This window comes from Dromaius novaehollandiae, chromosome 1, assembly GCF_036370855.1.
Source record: "Dromaius novaehollandiae isolate bDroNov1 chromosome 1, bDroNov1.hap1, whole genome shotgun sequence".
NCBI classification, from domain to species: Eukaryota; Metazoa; Chordata; class Aves; order Casuariiformes; family Dromaiidae; genus Dromaius; species Dromaius novaehollandiae.
Genome location: NC_088098.1, coordinates 117510849 through 117530328, shown reverse-complemented (window position 1 = coordinate 117530328; position 19480 = coordinate 117510849). Strand labels below are relative to the sequence as shown.

General features: G+C 37.1%; 1 protein-coding gene across 5 annotated transcripts in view; it reads right to left on the bottom strand.

The window, feature by feature from the left end:
* Positions 1-19480, bottom strand: part of ITSN1 (intersectin 1) — a 143841-nt gene that overhangs the window by 107323 nt on the left and 17038 nt on the right. For all 5 annotated transcript variants that reach the window (XM_064524479.1, XM_064524468.1, XM_026108543.2 and 2 more), the window contains one exon: positions 4857-4916. In XM_064524479.1, the coding sequence (XP_064380549.1) occupies positions 4857-4884 (28 nt within the window). In that variant the 5' untranslated portion in view covers positions 4885-4916. The remainder of the gene's footprint in view (positions 1-4856; positions 4917-19480) is intronic.

Sequence of the window (19480 nt, the reverse complement as noted above, 5' to 3'; positions counted from 1 at the left end):
CTATTAAAAGACAACGGCCACATAACAGAGGACAAAATGCAGAAACTTTACCCCATTAGATATTTAAGGGGGTCAACTGCCTCCCACAGCACATACAGTTGAAATGCAGTCAAGCTCCTTTAACTGGAAAGGTACCTCAACTCATCAGTTGTGTACTATATAGCTTTTACACTATCATAAGAAAAGATCTACTTATTTGTCTAGAAAAAGCATGAACATGCAAACGGATAGTAAACATTTTTCATAGGCAATGACAGCCCAATTCAGGAATGCATGCTCATTATTATTCTGAGAATGACAAATCTGAGTCAGAGTATGTTACACAGACTAGTTTCTTCATACCGTACTCAGAAATTGGAAGTCAATATTCATTTCATGGGAGATTTACTACCCTTCTACAATGCCGTGCTTCCACAATGCTTTCTCCAGTTCTACCTTCATTTTCCCAGTAGTTCTTTCTCTCCTCCTCCAAACGTTACACTTCCACCTTCAGATTATTTGTACTCAGAGAAAACACAACATTTCATCTTCTATTTGAGACCCTCCAATGAATTGTCTAACACTATTTTTCAGGCTAGTCTCAATAATTTCTAGACCAGTAATACAACATCATGATTTCAACATTTGTAGAAGTACACAATGCTGCTGTAATTTCTGTTAACTCCTACTGTATAGGCACATAATGATCTGAAGGCATCTATGTTAATGGACTCACCGTTCTGTTGAACAAATATTAGAAGATAGATAAAATGTGGACCAGTGGAAAAATAAAGAGGAGTTCTAGCATTCACCACTAGATTCTCAGAGATTAAATTTCAGGTAATAAGGCCCACAAATATTCATAGCAAGTATTCAAATTGCTTGCAGTCTGAGGCAAAAATCAGACTCAGCTGTTACGGAGAACATGAGAATTTCCTGTCTCCTAAATTTCTTCTATTTAAAATCCACTTTTATAAGGCAAAGTATACCTTGTATGGAGAGAAAAGGTATTAGAGAAGGAGAAGAGAGCATCTCTCTAAATGGTAGGTTCCACCTAATGAAAGAAAAGCCACATTCTTGGTAAAAAAAAAAAAAAAAAAAAAAAGTTATCTTCTCTGTTTCAGATAATCTATGTATCTCTGGGAAAAGGTAGATTCATACTAACTCATTCATCAAAGAAAGTACATTTTTAGATAAGTCCAAAGAAACAGAATTTTAGTGAATAAGCTCACAGAAGCACTGTAAAGAGGTTTCACAGCTGTGCTCCCCATGGGATTGAAAGATCCCTTGGAATATGAACATCCTAAAATGCTGTAGTTGATATAAGTAATTATCTCCTCCATCTTCTCATGAACTCTTGACAGGACAAAAGTAATGGTGTTGATTAAGACTTTATGACCAATATTCAGAAATAGGCCAACTGACAGCAGATGAAAATCTCCCTGTGTTGGAAACATCACTACTCTGCCCTAAGATGCTAAGGCTGGATGTGGAAGCTTACATATAGAAGGAATACTTCTTGAATATATGTGTGGAAGGAAAAAAAAATATCATGGCATTTGCAATGTCTTTCTGACTTGCTCTCTCAATCTGAGTTATATGTGACTCCCTTACCACAGAAAACTCCCAGCTCTTCCCATCCTCTCTGAAAGAAGGGAGTAAAAGCCAAAATTAAAAACTGTCATGGCATAAGACAACTAAAAATGTATTCTATTAACCATTTTAAAACAAAACTTGTTTCTTCTCTGGAGTCCCTGAAACTGGAACAAATGATCATCAGTATTTACTTTTCCAAATAGAATTTTGATTGTACTGAAACAGTAGATCGCCTTTGTGGGATATGAGTATCAAAAGAGCCAATGTTAACCCAAGCAAGCCATTGGGTTGTCAGCCTCATCGGTCAGAAAAAGCATGAATAACATTTCTAGCATTGCCTCATTTCCATCTTTTATTATTTAGGGAACAATAAGACCTACGGGAGGGCATGAAGCAAGATCTTACTCAGCACTGAGACATCATTCATGATCTGAATCCTGGATCCCAACTCAGAGGCTGTGGGGCATTTCAATATATTTGAACGCAAAGCAGTTGGTCACCAAACCACAAAACTGACTCATAAGAAAACTATTCTTGAATACAGCAGCAAGCCCTATAACTATCTTTTCTTATACAAAGTTTCTACAAAGTCTTATACAGTCATCTCATCTGGGACAGTGAAATAGGGCGCTCTCATATTTGAATTGGACAATGTCTTCTCCTGGACAAATAGAACTAAAGGTCGAGCAGACCACACTCTTCTCAACAATTATACAAATCCTTTCATGCATATCCATTTTAATCCTTAAAATGAGCAGTGTTATGGAACATCAGCTAGTCACCCAATTTACACAGAGGTTGGTGTGCTGCTCTTGGAATCCATATCCCAAGCTGACTTCGGAAGATTCTTTAAAAAGAAAAAAGAACATAAACATAATTCTTTGAATTTAGAAGCAGAGGAATGTGGATGGAAAAAAAAAATGCGTAAAAAATACACATTTGGAGTAAGGGCTTTCCCAAGATGGAGACTGCGTAAATCATCACTTCTGCATCTTATTCAGTGACTGCAGGTAACAAAGCAATGTTGCATTCTTGAAAGAAAGACCAAGCTCCCCCATAAGGACCGAAACTGTCTTTACAACACCATTTGTTTCCTTTGATGACAATCCTAGACTTTTACCATCATTATTCTAAGAGGAGGTATGACAGCACCGGGTAGACTTGGTTCAAGGATGAATATTCTAAAAGACTTGCCTGACACCATATTTCAAATCAGATATATTCCAGAAACTACGTTAGCCATGTGCTTATTTCAACTTCCTCTCTGTGCCCAGATCAGAAAAGTTGTTTGAGAAGAAATAGCGAATTCCTTCCTTCCTAAAGCCATGTACTACAGTTAACAGGATCCTGGACAACATATGTAAGATCAAATGGTAATTATATAAAGCTGAAAAACAAAAGCTGCTATCCATCTGTAATGCAATAAGAACTCTCTGAAGGTAGTAGAGGAGAATGCTTTGAAGACAAAATTTTCATTAAGAATGTACATATATATGTCTAAATTAGAGTACATGCAAAGCACAGCCTTAATTCTAAATAGAACAAAATGTTCCAGTCTGAACCAGCAGATTTCCTTCACATCATGATTTCTTTTAGGTTGCGAAAATTTGGATGAAATAAAGCTATTCACAACTTTTTATACCACCTAGAGGGGTATCCTATATGACACCGTTCAGTGATCAAGGCCAATTTTGCTCCCAAACTGAGCAAGTCTGGCACCAGACGATGCAATTCCAGGGGAGTGGACTTAAAGATAACTGAGACAAAGAATGGTAGCTTCCAATTACACTCTTGTTCTCACTACCACTTGTGAAGAGAGACGTTTCTTCTGTTGTGCTTCACAGACTTTTTCATACTGGCAAGGGCTGCATCCAATCAATCGTGTTTAACAAGAACAGAGTGTCTCTAACAATGTATTCTGAATTACATGATTTTTTTCTTAAAGTCTTCCACTGAAACACTAAATACAAGTTTAATTCCTAGCTATCCCAGATCCCCAAAACTAGAATTCCATTTATATAGTGCATATATACCCACACAACAAGAACCACATCTGCATATCCAGAGGAAAGGCCTTAACACATGCAACATTCAATCTAAGTGGAACCAAACTTGTAATGATATCCACTCATTAAGCGCTGTCTGTCCCAAAACCTCAAATATCTGTTTGTTCTTGCTGACCTGATATTATCTGAAGGCTCTGTGCCCAAATGAACTAAAATGTTGCCAGTCTGAGTTTTATCTTCTGAAAAAAGATGCCTATAAAAAGTCTCCTTTCAACAACCCTTAGTCATCCTACCCCTGCGGAAACTACTGAATCCATGACTACTGTTTCTCTTTGGTAGCAAAAAGAGATTGAAATTTTACCACTGTACATTGAGGAACCCTCTGGGTCAATAAAAGACCAAGATAGGGGGAAATTCAAGTCCTTACTTGCTGCTGGTTCCTACAAACCTGAACAAGCTACACATTGTGGTCGTTGGTTACTTATTTTCAGCATTGATATCTATCTTTGTAATCTTTCTTCAGACTGCCTGCAAAAATGGGCACACAGGTTGCTCAAACAATTTATCTTACACGGATAGCAAGACACACGTCTCCATTGCACTAACAGGGTGCTTTCTGTGTCTTTCGAAAAGACTGAAGTTCAAGATGCTCTACTTTCCACTGTTATAAATGAAGGGTTAAAAAAGCCAGCATTTCTGCAGAATCTAAACACAGGTTGTGGGATGATATGAAGAAAAGGTGAAGTGACAGCATCCAAAGGTATCCATTGTCCTTTTCAACAATGAAAATGTCCAGGAGCCCCAAAAGAAAAAGTACATCCACTTCTCTGCCACAACTAATGCTCATGAAGAAAGAATTTATAATATTTAAATGGCATTTTAGAATTTTCTCTGGGAAGAAAAAATGGAAAAAGGAGGCAGGATTGATCTGGGAAGCTTAAGACAGGCAGATAAAACTGGATGCCTGCAGAATGAGGCTATAGCCTATTGCCAATGACTGACTGGCCTGGATCTGTCCTAGTTACCAACAAACTGTAGGACTATAATGGATCAGTGGGCAAAAAGGGACTCCACTCAACTCTTCTGAGATGTCTCTGCAAGATTTCATGCGTGTTTTCTAGTGGGTCTGCAGAAACATCACAAGTCAGACAAAATATCACCTCAGAAAGATACATATCCATAAATATTTCTATACCAAACACATTGGGAAAGCAGTGCATTTATGCAAAATTTTTGCATAAAGGAATAGTTCAGAATAAGCTATCAACAACTTACCCCCAAAAGGTGTTGGAAACTGAGCCATGGTTCAGTCACTTTTAGCTTGTTAATAGGTACCTAAAAAACAAAAGGCAAAGCAGATATTCAAAACAGTTACAGTATCTTCCATTTTCAAGATACTTTCTTTACCACTGTATAAATGATTAGTATGGGAAAAACAAGGGCAATGAAGAAGCAGTCTCATATAAATATTAGCTACAAAAACTGTTACTTACAGAACTAAATAGCTCATTTTTGCAGTATTCCATATATCCATGGGTGTGTTTCCATACTAGCAAATAGCTACCTTCCAATTTTGTTTAAAGAATATATCCTCAAAAGCTATCCTGATTTAAAAATAATCAGTGATGTAGTAAAGAAGAGAGTTAAGTCAGCCACAACCGACAATATCTGAGTGACAGCAAAGCAAGTGTTGCTCAAAGCTGCATTACTTTACTGGGTGTAACAGCTCTACTCCTATTTAAGGGCAAAACTGACCCTATTTTCAGTTGCTGAAAACATACATTGTCAGTGAACCATTTTTAACTCCTGACAAAAAATGTTTGTGAAATGCACTGTCTTGCTTCCTCACCTTTCATGTTAAACAAAAGTACCTTAAAAAAATGAAACTAGATTGCAAGACTGCTTTACCCCAGCCATTAGCCAGCAAACTTAACAAGCCCATCCAAATTAGCAGAGTGTTAAAGCTGACATCACAAGCAGTTGGTGGTAGATACTCTTAATTTAACACTGCTTACTTTGCAAATAAAGCAAACTCCAGAGTCTAGAAATTCAATTTTAAAAGAAAAAAGGGAAAAACATTCTTCTTACTTCACATAAAGAGTGACATGAACCGCCTGAGCCAAGAGGACAATAGCTAGCAACAGAGCCACAAAACAATGAAAGAGCAGCCTCTTGTCCTACTAGATTCCACTCATGTTTTCCAGGCAACAGGAGAAAAGCAAAAGAAAACAGAATCAGAAGGAGAATAATTTAGACTGCTTGACAGCAGCAGAAATTTATCAATATCACTAAGAAAAGGCATTAACTTGCATCAACAATTTCCTTTTGTCCGAATTTCTTGTTTGCTCCCCTCCCCATCCCCCATCCACACTTCCCACATACTCTCCTGGCTTCCAACTTGGGAGCCTACTATATATACACTCAACAGATGTCACTGCAAAAAAACGCGTCACTTTTGTAAATCAGTCTCCCCATCAGTTGTAATTTAGAAAACTAGGGAAAAAATACTGAAATTTTACTCATAATTTGGCAGAGCAATCAAGCGTGGTACATGACTCAGAAACCTTCTTCCAAATACCAGGTAACACAGCTGATAGTAATTTCATGCAAAGAAAGCTTTATCTCAAAAGCTCAAATTCACATACATAGTGACACAGTATTATCAGAATAGATTTTAAATAAATAGCTTAGCAGCATGATTCTTTCAAAAGCATTTCCAACTTAAACTAATACACACTTTAACCTTTGCTTACGTTTTCTTACTGTGCTCTGCTGTAGTCAAGACCTCTATTATTTTGCTTCTAATTTTTAAAACTCCGATCAAATCCAGAAAAAGAAGAGTTCTCAAAACTTCCAGCTCCACAGATGTACTATTGAATCTTATGGCACAGACAGCTGAACACCCCTTTAGAGCACTAAAAAGGTAACGGGAGAGAGACCAGTAGAGCACAGATTCTCTTCCTAGGACAGGAAAAGCACTGGGGGCAGCCAGCGAAGGACAGAAGCAGAAAGACAAAAAGATGAAAAACTCACTTGAAAAGGAAGAGAACTAGAGGCTCTTGAGGCTTGCGGGGGGAAGGGATTCACTTACTCAGTTTGCAAGCTAAGAAAACTTAGATGTTGTAAACATCAGGACAGAAGAGTATAACAACAGGATCGAAGAAGTTCAGCCACTTAAGGGAAAACACTCATATAATTTACTAGTACTCCAAAGGAATTGGTAGCTTATTCCTCCCCTACCTTGAACACATTAGAAGGGGGAGAGAAGACAGGGAGGGGGGACGGGGAAAGAAATCCTGAGACTAACCCTGTGTTGGATGTTAAAGAAAGCATAAAACTGTTCTGAAGAGTATAAAGAATTCTGAAAGAAAGAGGAGTTGGCCGAAAGCAAATTGAATAGTGATCGTATAAGCAGAGAAAAACAGCAGAAAGCTATGTTTACACTTGAGAGACTGGAAAAACAAAATAAACTAGACTGCAGACAGACATACAACAGGAAGCAAACAGAGGGAAAGATCAACATACTCTAGTAAAACAGAGTAAATTAAATTTGCTGCTTATTGACAGTGTAAAACCTATCTTTCATAGCCAGAGGTTTGATTTTATATACCTGAGGTGATGCCAAGGGCCCTAGCTTTGCAGGAATTCATTTTTGCTACTGTGGAGCTCAGAGTACATTACATATGAAAAAGTTTTTAAGAAAATTAAAAGACATCAGGAATTTCACAGCATTGTAATGTTGAGTGACTTGGTAGTTTTTTGTTTACATGTTTTTTGGGTTGAAGCTCTTTGGGATGGAGACTATTATTTACCTGAAAACCATCTAGTACAGTCATTATGTTATACATTTATTATAAATACGTAATTGTTTGTAAAGGAAATGCCAGCATTGACATTTCAGTTTGCAACATTACTTTAAAAGAGTAACAACTCGTTCCATGAATAGTAAATTAACTGAATCCAGTCTCCTCTAGATCTGCATCCTTTGTATACTAATCTTTACTAGTCCCACAACAGTCTTAACTCCTCAACCTTCTCTGTCCTTTCTGACACCTCCCCAATAAGAATGAACACATAGCGTGACAAAACAAAAACTACGTAGGAACCTACTGACCAGCAAGCTAACAGAAAAACAGAATGGGTAAACTGAATTCTGTGCCTTTCCCTTCAAGAAAGTAATAATTTCTCTCTATCCAATTGCCAATATTCATGATATTTGCAGGAACTTAGTTATCTTGGCAGCGTTTAACTCTCTAATAAATTCAATTGGAATTGGCCAACAAGTTCAGAAGTTATTCAAGAGAAGGGGGGAAGAGGAGAGACAAGATGGGGAACCACAACTGCATCGTCAGTCAGTTGTAAGCATTGTTTTGAATTGTTTCTGAATTCTGAAATAACACACCAAATAGTCTATTTTGCTCAAGAATCAAAAGATGCATCAGCTATTTGTATTGCTTTTAGAAAGAGCAATAAAGAACACTGGGCCACTTGTATTCACTTGTCCATAAAAAGCTTAATCCATCACTGCACTGACACCTGACAAGGAAAGAGGTCCCTCAGTTAAATACTTCCTTCTCACATATGTCACAATCTATAAACAACAGGATATACATCTAAACTGCACACAACATAAACCACTAAACATTGATCATTCACAAATTCTGTACTTCACAGCACTCCAGGAAAGGTATACGTGCCAGCTTTCAAGTCCACAGAGTGGTGCCCACATTAAGCATAGCACGTGCCCTCTCCCTGCAAACGTCTGCACACTACCAGAACACGCGGGTGTTCCCAGGACCGTTAAAGTGGCATAACGAACAAGTAACATCCCAATAGATCAACAACCTGCAAATGCAGACCTTCTGCTCTCTGTATGATGGGGATGAGGAGTCAAGGAGGAGTCTGTTAGAAGTTAGGTTGACCAAAGATTTGACTTCTTTTCCACTCACAGTTACTGTACTAGGTTGTTGCGAGTAGGTAACGGTCTTCTTTTGGGACAGTCCTACTAGAATAAATAAAATTTTCCTATCTGTGATTTCTCATGGACCTAGAGAAGAGCACAATGAGGCTTTTCCCACGGATGAGTGTGGGGGCTGATGAGATGTCATACTGGCATACGGACGTGAAATAGAACAAATATCAGGACAAAGGCATCCAGCAGGACAAAAAGAAAGTGATCAAACTTTTGTGTTCTATACAATTATTTGTACATACACATAGAACGTTAAAATATACACGTGAAATGCATAGGTTAATTTTCAAGAAAAATTGGCTTGCACCCAAGGTTGAGGGAGGGAGACACACAGAAATGCCCAGCCATCTCCAATGTTGATGCTCTCTCTTCAGTTGTCTTCAACTTCTGCCATCGTAGATGAGCCCAGCAATACTTTTTATTCCCCTTCCCTCACTCCAAATCATTTACTCTTTTCTCATAAACCAACCCTCTTTTCTATATACAAAAAGTACTCTTCTAACATTCCACTCCTCCATGCTATCTAAAAAGCCTTAAATTTAAAAGAAGTGCTTTCTTAACTAAAAGTTATTCAGATAAAGGTAAAATTTAAACTTACATAGAGACAAATTCCATATGTAGATAAGTCCAAATCATATCTAAATTTAATTACTGATACATGTCTTATCTATGTTTTTCCCTTGGAAACTGGTCAGATTGACAATAACTGCGCCATGAACACTTACGCATAAGAGTCAGATATGTACGAAAACTCCTTCCACTGCTAATTATATGTGGACTTGAACAAAGTGACTCAAAACTTTGTTCTGGTTTCTTATTAAAGTTGCCTGTGCTCTTCTAGGGATATGTTACATAGGAAACTGCAATAAAAGCCATAGGAGGTAGAAATTAAGAGCAATTTAGCTACTTCTGTGCTGTATGTCTTTATATGGACACATTTTATGGGGGGAAAAAAAGCTATTTTTATTTTGTTTAAAATGCAGCACATTTCTATTCCTAAAGAATCATCCACAAGATAACCTGCGTATACAATCCAAAAAGCAATCCTTGAGGCAACTTATCAGTCACATTCCTCCTCCTACAGGAAAAAAAAAGCAGATTAAAAAAAAATTACATCCTTCTCAAGAAGTCCAAATTATGACAGAATACCCCAAGCACGATGTCACGTGAGAGTAATGCAGACTAACAGCAGATTTTGTTGTTTTCCCCATGTTACCTGGGAACATCTTTCAATTTCTACCAATAAAAGGACTCCAATAGTTTCAGCAAAGCTTGGTTATTTTAGATAGACATCCAAAACCAAAAATAATCTAAGATACTCACAGGGAGTCTGATTCTTGCTCTTTGGAGATCAGATCACTAATACAGTTACCAGTTTCAGCCAAACTTTTCAGTGTTTCAGCTCTTCACAGTTACAAGGAATATTTTTTAACTGTAAACACCCTCACAAACGTTAAGAATTTCTAGTATTTCTTTTACTTTTTGCCAAGGACCAGAAGGAGCTTAACAAGGCTGGTCACCATTGCAAATGCTATTCAAATTCCTGTGGCAGTGTTCAAACTGCTGAGAGGGTCACTTTTATACTCACGGTACCTATCTTCTGCTATGGAAAGCAGAAAGCATAAGCTAACGACAAAGGGGAAAAAAAGGCTAAAAAGCCCAGCAAGCAAGCAACAGGTATAGTAGTGAAGCATTCTTCCCTTTCCTGTGTAGTAGCAAAGCATTCTTACCTTTCCTGTATTCAGGACAGCTCAAGAGACAGAGAGAGTTAAAAAAACTTCTCTCTTACTAAGAGCCAGAGAAATGGAGACATTTATCAACCTGATGTCGACAATTGTGGTATAAGCCACAGACTAAGGACAAGAATGGTATTTGCATGTACAACGAACTTGCAAGCAGTTAAGAACACTGCTTTTTTTCTTGCCATAGCACTATCGCTTTATCTTACTTAGTGATGCTTTAAATTTTTTTGCAGGGAGGTCCTCCACATCTACTTCCAGGAACTATCAGATTTTTGTCTCCTTTCGCTGAAATACTACATAAGGAACATTGTCCAAAACACATTTTATTACTTCAGAACCCCAGGGTCAAACTTCAAGAGAAAGGTTATGAAGAACATTCTTGATCAAATTAGACTTATGCTCTCCAAGGTTCCCACAGTTCCCAGACAAGTTTTCTTAAGACCCAGATACTAGACTTTTTTTTTTCCCCATCCAGAATAATGGCTGGCCTGCTTTTTTCCAGAATTTGTCTTTCATTGAAACATTACTCAGTTTTCCAGGCTATATTAACCCACACACTTCTGGGTGAAGGTATTTCTCATTTCCAGAACTGACCTGTACACATTCATATTAATAACTGTTAATGTAACCAGTAAGCAAGGGGCTCAGAATTTCTCTTTAATAAACATACAAGACTATTTCTTCAGAGATTTAACCTCCAGAAATTATTTAGTCCTTTTTTTTTTAAAAAAAAAAGATACATTAGAGTCAGTTACATAACTGTTTATTAGCATTAATACCATCCTTCCAAAGCGAATGGGAACAACAATCCCCATTTCAAAGCTGAGGAAGCTTTGGGAGAAAAGCACCCTATTCAAGGTAAAAGCTAATAGTGTAACATGGAACAGAAACCTAATTGATAGTCTGATCATTAATGACCAGAATATATTTTGCACGTAGATATTACAAGTAGCACAAAAGCCAAATGATAAAGTTGGATATGTTATGTTAAAGAACCAGGTATCTTTTAACATGATTACTTTCTGCTTCTATATCCGTGTAAGAAAAGTTGGTTACTACATATTACCAGCAGTATTCCAACAGCTCCCAAGTACCACAGTTAAAACACTTCAGGATAGTAAGGAATACAGATCCAAGCCAAAAGTCTCTCTCTTAAGGTGTTCTCAGTTTAATCAAATGGAATTAGTATCAGAAGGAAGGCAAGCAAAGGCCACAGTAAGATCATTTGTATGGTCTAGCTGGCACAATCTAAATGGCTTTCTACTCTTGTACATATATAGGTTGTTTTTAATCAGGGCAACATTTCATTCAATAATTCTAGTATTGAGTGAATTGCAACTGAATTACAGTATCTTTTTAAAGAGATGACTGACTTTAATTTAAAAAGATTTGAAGTGATGGAAAATCCACTGCATCACTCAATTGGTTCTAAAGTACTACTACTTATTAAGTAGTAAAATAAAAATCTTGTTTTATTTTCACATTAACCTTTTGCTGATTTCATTCTGAACCACCAAATCTTGTAGGATAAGAATTCTGGTTTACTTTTTCTTTTTAAAATTAGCTTTTTCTAGTTTCTTAGCATTCAAAACTTTTTATTTTTCTTTTTGGTATTCTTTACTTATGGAGGTGTAGTAAGTTGCTTTCTTTTTATTTTTTTATGTTAAAAAGTTTCATTAACACAATCACAGTTGTCAAGTTCTGACTTCTCCCCTTTCAAAACATGTCTGCTATACTAAAAAAAATCTGAAACATAAAAATTAAGTTAGAATGCCACATGCCACATCTACAAGATAGCCTTAATACTAGCCTGGCATTAACTTCAAGAAAATTCAGTAAGGAGGACAAGGAAACACATGACACAACTGCTAGATATGAAGCCATTGTGTTCTCTCAGACTGTCCAAGCTTATTTTGTTTCACAAACTTGAACTTTAGCAGTTACCTCAGCTGCCAGTAAGTACTGGTTTACCATTATACTGAATGGCAACAGAATCAGCTAAAGCAGATTGGTTCTGGTATTTAATAGTAGTACATAGGTATCTCCTCACTATGTATACTGTCACTATGGTGACATATATATCTGGCAGTCTCCATGGGCCAACGATCACTAAGCAATGGCCCTGTCTTAGAAGTTAGAAGAAAAGGGAAAGTAGTCAAAGTCTGGAGTCCAGCCTTAGCCAAAGGAAAGTGCAGGTAGTCCAACAAAGTCTGGGTGCTCTGTAACATCTAGGTGCTAGCTTTATGTTACTTGTGTACTAGAGTACCATTTCTAAGAAGAAGCGGACATTCTCCATTCACATTGACTTTCTCCATTTTTGCCCCAAAGCAACAGTTATACTGGGAGAACGGTAAGAAGGAAGGAAAAGTCTGCTGTTCCTTCTCCGTACCCGGAGTCAGCAGAAACCTAAGTTGAGAGAGTTCAAGATCTATGCGTCTATTCCCATCCCCCTACCCCATGCCAAACCATAAGATAAACAGACCTGCTAGTTCAGAGATGGGCTAGAGCTGGTGATACAAGAGAAGACACAACAGAAGGTTTTCAAAACAGTGCTTTATTAGCGAGAGTTATTCACTCTCTACCAGAGCATATCTGCATCTCACTAGTTGTCTCAACCCACATAGCTGTTGGCTGAAGTAGCCAACATCGCACACCCATGTGCCTTCTGCTCTGCTCTCTTCATATCTCTACCTCTCTAACTCCTTTGAAAGACATTAGGAGCACTTGCAGATGCAGGAGCAAACATGTATTATGTCCCGGAGGCAAATATTGCTGTTATTTGCCTTTCTTCTGGTCACACTTGATTCTGTTGTTCAGAGGTTGACAGAAGTCATTCTCAATGGTGTAGTCCTTCATTTTTTTCTTCCAATTAATCGTATTAATTTCCTTGATAATGTCAGTTTAAGAACATCAATCCCAGGGCAAAACTCTCAGAAAGAGACCTTGCAAAAACATATAAGCGTTCCTTGAACCTGCCCTGAACATATGAGCAAAGCAGGTCAGAAACATCCACCGAGCTCTTAAGTAACCTCCCTGCACCGTGCCAAAAGCCTGTCACCCCAGTGGGGCTGGAAGTGCCCTGCTTAAAGTCTAGTACCAGACAGCAAAGATCAGTTAAAAGCACTGGGGCCATAAGTGCATATAAAGATCATGAGAATTAGGATGTTTTGAAACCTGTTGAGCTTTTATGTTTGTTCTTAGCTGAAGTCTCATGTTTACTTCAAACATAGCAAGTCTTAAAAGAACATGTGGATTTTACAGTACTTATACAACACACTAAACTCACAACCTTAGAGCTGAACACCACTGTAAAATACAAGGAGGTATTCTTTTCCCTTTGTTTAATTTTAAAATTCTGATTCATACATTAAAGACAGTTCCCAGGTTACTCCAAACCTCTCTTCCCCTTTTTCATTTGCTAACTGCCAACATCATCCCTCCCAGTAATTCAAAGTAGCATTAATGAAGCAACATGGACAAATCAGCAGGTTAACAGACAGAAGAGACCCAAAAAACAGTGAGGGTGAATAGCAAAGACTTGCTCTTCCTTTTTGTTTTTGAAGAGCAAAAAGGAAAATCACTTATCAGTGAAATCGCCCAACACTACTGAGCTGAATGCTCTGAGAAAAGCTTGTTCTCTGGGGCAAGAATAAAGCAGGCAGGAAACCAAACCCTAGAGAGCGGAGTATGCTTTCCTAACTTTTTCCAGTGATCTTTTTCTTCCATAACAGAGCTTCCCAGGGAAAGGGGGCACAGAAATACATTGTAAAAAGTTATAACCACTGTTGTAGGATTATACTGACTAAGCAAGCACTTAACAAAGTTCTCAAGAGTTGGTGAAAAGAATTATCATATTGACCTAAAAGGTTTTTATTGTCCTATAAAGCTACTGATGCAGAACAGACCAGCAAATCCTCAGCGCTATGCAACGAATATACACATACAGTCCTGCCTACAAATCTGTAAGAACAGCATTCACCACAGTTATCTAACCATTCTGACTTCATGAAAAGCAACATATATTATTTCATAGCTTTTTATTTTATATATAGCACAAACTATACATGTATTTTTATACATGTATATACCGCTATATATCTACAGAGTGCACAATCACCATAAAACAATAAGGTTAAATCCTTTTTACAAGGATCAGCGTAAACAACTACACTGCTGAACACTAACTATAAAGAAACCAGTGTTCTGTCTGTAGATAATCCTGACTCTTTAGGAAATGTTAAAAGCCTGTATAAAAGGCTACATACGAAATGACACAGAATTATAACAAGCATGAACAGTAAAAATGGTTCTGAATTATAAAATTAATTGCAACTGTTGAATAAAAGTATTTGTCAACTGACTCTCACAAAGATTACCAAATTTTGGCTTCTACTCATCTGGCACACAATAGGCTTTAAAAGGGTTCAGCCAAAGTACTCCGAAAAGGTAACAGGGTGAACAAATTACCAAGGCTACATTTTAGTCAAGGAAACCGACAAACCGTGTTTAAAAAGAGACTAAAGAAGAGGACAGTGCCTCTTTTCTGCTTCAAGTATGACACCTACACAATAAGCAGTAGATGTTACACAGTATTCAATAATCCTCTTTAGTCTCTCTCAGATTGAAGAGCACCTGGAGACAGGCACCTCTAACAGTATTTAGAGAACTTTAGCTATAAAACAATACAAATAGTATTTCCCAAGTGAATACAGGGAAGATACCGGAGTCTGAAGCTATCAATTTATCCAAAGAATTAGTTACTGAAGCTTCACTTCTTTTAAGAAGCAGATCGTTTAATTTATTTAGAATAAAATATTTTCCTCTTTGTTCTAAGATTTGGAACTCCTTCCTTGCTATGAGTAGGATCAATGGTTCTCAGCTTTATGGAAAGTGAAATATTTTCTTTTAAAATGAGCTCAACTAAAGCAACGGTATGCTGTTTGATACATAAGCAAGACACTTCTGGGAGGGAGGGGGGAAAAAAAATCACAAGTTTCTTCCAACGACAAATCTGATGCTACCTAAGGATAGTAATATACCATTTAACACAAAAATGCTTCCAAGGACCTAACAGACAATGAAAAGACAAAACAGCACTTCAAGTAGCAGCTTTATTAGGAAAAAAATGCAAGCGTTGGATGAACAGATATGAAAACTTCCTGTGCTGTTTTTCACATAGTGTTAAACAGATTCTCAAAGCAGCACAGACCCTTGGGCATTTGTAAAATTAAGATATTACCTTATACTGGAAAGGTTGCTTATCAGACATTACATATTGGAGGAAAAAGGCTTCTCCTACATTCCCAGATGCACAAAAGCTGCATAAAGCTTAAACAAGGAATTAAGTGCGTTAAAAACTGATTTGCTAGTGGTAATGTCTCCTATTTTAAATATGTTTAAGAACTCGCTAATGAGCTGAAAGAAAGAAGGCCCAACTGCAGAAGGCAGGGTGTATCTCAAAATAAACTTTCTTTTCCTATTTGCTTGGTCCAGCAAAGATACCTATTCCCCTCCAAAGTGCCTGGAACCTCTTCATAAAGAGCAAAACCATTTCAAATGTGTCCACAAGGCTAGGCAATTATTATATGCAACAGGGTAAGGGCAAGAAAAAACGTTTTGCAAGATGAAATAGCAAAGGTTTCCCTTTTAGAAGAACACAAGTATGCATTCCATCAATTCCACATACATCAGTCTCCTGCATCTCAAAAAAAAAAAAAAAAAAAAACAAAAAAAAAAAACCTACCAAAAAAAAAGTTTTAATCCTTGATAGGGGTGAAAGATTATTCAAATGTTAAGATACAAGCACAAGTATCATCTTACTGAATATATTAACAGTGGTAGTCAAAAGTTTAAAGGCAAAGAAAATTAAATGACATAAAAAATTAAAGCTTTCCGTATTTTTCACTAGAGCAGAGATACAAGTATCTATGCAACTCAGACTCCCTCAAACCACGCATGGAACAAAGTTATTTAAGGTTTTCCTCACTATGAAAAGAAGTCTCACAGGTGGAAGCAAGTATTTATTGGAAGAACAGACAGATTTCAGTTTTTGTCAAAACAAACTGGATGTTGGAGACACTATCCCACAGCAGCACTTTCTAACCTCCGAACAGTTAGGGAGCAACAGGGTCATTCAGACATAGTGCCACAAAGTTCCAGGCTACAAATTGTCTGCACTTCTGCCAAGGGTGGGGAATTATTTCAAGTCTATGCATGAGAGAACCAGGACACACATACACACACACACACAACTTAAAAATCAGTAGATACAGAAGACGAAACAAAGAAAAAAAAATACATATATCAAGCACTTGGAGAAGATGTACTCACTATTAGTACATAAATATTCTTTACCTGACAACATGTCTTCTCTTAAGGATGGAGATGTTAAAGGGAGAGGGCAGCACATGCACTAACTGGAATTTTTCATACTTGATCTGGAAAGCAGGCTACTTTGTTATGGTTATTTTATACTTGACAAAATCTGTACAGTTAATACTGAAAAGAGTGATTTTGCTGGACTGAAATGTTCTAATACCTCTTTCCAGAATAAAAATTCCTTTCATTAAAGAGGTTAAGAACATTAACATTATTGTTAGTGCTAATGGTTTATTTACTGCAGATTACAAATCTGCAGTATGGCGAGGTTTATTCACTGTAGATCACAAATTTCTCCCATGTGGGTATTTCAGAAGTCATCTGTTTTTCAGTACTTAGTAATCAGGAAAATACCTTGCAAGTCGCATTAAGGTTGTGGGCTGTCTTCAGCTAGAAAGAAATCAAATCGAAAAGTTGTCATAAAACAGTCATTTCACAACATAATAGATCTACAATAAAAGAACTTTCGGGTTTGACTCGAACAGAAAATGAAGATAGCTATGAAAACAAGCCTACTGGACTCCTTGAAAACCCTCACATTTGCAAGTTTTTAAACATGCTAACTATTAATCAGTGCCCAGTTATATATTCAAGTACAATTCTGCTGGTATGTAACAGTATAATCCTTACTCACTGAAATTGTGAGGTGGCAGCAGATTGACTACTATGAAGAGAAACCCTGAACTCTCTGTCCTCAGGAGACTTGTTTTCTCAAGAAAGGTAGAGCAGGTGAAGAAAAAAAAAAGCAGTGAAGAGATGAAGAGATTTGTGAGGAGAGTAGTAAAGGCAGGGCACAAAGACGAGTGCCAACAAAAAACGAAGCGAGACAAGAGAGAGAAAAGCACAGGAAGGGCATGATTCTCCTGCAGACCTAAGGTTCATCCAACTCAGTTGAAATACAGCTCATCCCATTCTTCCATCCAATTCTCACAGCTCTTACAGCATGCTCACATAAAAGCTTACAAAGATTACTCTCTAAAAGTTTCACACTTTTGCGAAGAGATCACTCAAATACATTCAGAAGATGAAGTCACATCTATCATCCACTGATGACCCAATATGATGATCTGGAGATAGAACTATGTTCTAGGATCTGGCTTGCCTAGAGATTACGATTTTTCATTGTTGTTTGTTTTTTAAAGGAGTCATCTGGATCTGAAGAGCTTTCTTTTTCACCTTCCCTCACAACAGAACCTGAACACAGTTCTTGCAGTATACAGACAAAGAAGAAGTGAAGGACAACTTCTAGTTTCCTGCTTCTACTTTAACTTCAATCCTCTTGTAAGACACATGAACCTTAAACAAGTTTCTACAGAAGTCATCAGCACTACATCTCACTAAGTCAGTAGTCCTCTATTGTTCTGTTATCTGCCATGATACTACTTTGGTTCACTGAAAGTTAGTGTCTGTCAGGATGGAGCCAAGATTTGCAGGGAATGAAACACAGAAGCCATCAATTTAACCAGTTACCAAGTGAAATCACGGGATCAAATCAAGAAATTTAGAACATCTTCACTAACATGATACTGCACAAATTTGTATTTATAGACACAGAAAAGAAGAAATAATCACACTAAACAAGGAATTTGTAGTGTTTAGGTTATATCATTACACTCATCATACACATTACATACATCATACACATTACAATCATATACTGATGTGCCTCCCTAAACCAGAAAAGTAGGTTTAGTTCTTATGTTGAACCTCAAGACAGTTCTTCCTTTCTATCCTGTTTTCAAGTTCAGGATAAAGTATGCATCCAAAGCTCAAAGATTTAAAATAAACAGCTCATATACTACATATATGTACAAATATACTTAATACATAAGATTGGAAGAACATTTGACTGCATGTAACAGAAGGGATGCTACCTGTACACTACCATAATGGCGATATTTTAGTAAATATAATTTCCCTGATGCAAAGAACATTTTCCATTTTGCTTAAGTTTTAGTTTTTCTCAAATATAAGAAAGTGAATTTAAGAAATTCTTCTGCTTTTTTGCAAGGTAGTTTGTTGCACTCTTTTTGACCACATTTGAGCTGGTCCTAAAATGGACTTTACATACAGGATTCTCATTTCTTCTAGCTGTTTAGGTGACTGTAATCTACTAATTTAATTTGACTAAGTAGTTCTCATAGGTCATTCAGTTTCCAGCCCAGAGAGCACAGTATCTGTGGCAGACATATGTAATACTTAATTCAGCTATCACTTCCCACAAATTGAAAGGAGTATCCTAATCCTGTGAATAGGATTTATTCTAAAAGATACGAAGAAAGCAACATCAGATTTTCAAGATTCTCCACATTTTGGTCATTTAAATAGGCACTTCATGTTAACAGAGCAATAAAATAACATTCATAGAAATCAAAAACTGCTTGGAGAAAGGGGAACCTCTTTTTGTTGGAAGAAGAGGAACCTACTTCATTTGGTCAACAGGATCACATTTGTAGCTCATAAATGAAGTTTATGTATACATATTTATACATGGGGGGAATATATGGCAGGGAACCATGGTTTAAGATCACAGACTATATTTATGTACTGCTACAGACAAGTATTATTTCATATCTATTGTTCCCATGGGAAGATATGTTAAGTTTGTATAATTTTTAGTACAGGAGGAAGAATACAAGTTTGCACAATTTATAGTTCACACTTGCAGTAATGAATTTAAAACCTGACAGCTAAAATGATTACTGTCTCCATTCATTCAGCCTATTCCTCCAGAAGCTACTGCAACTTTTAAAGTGCTTTCGCTCATGAATCAGGAACTGAACTACATTATTACTCAACCCAGCATG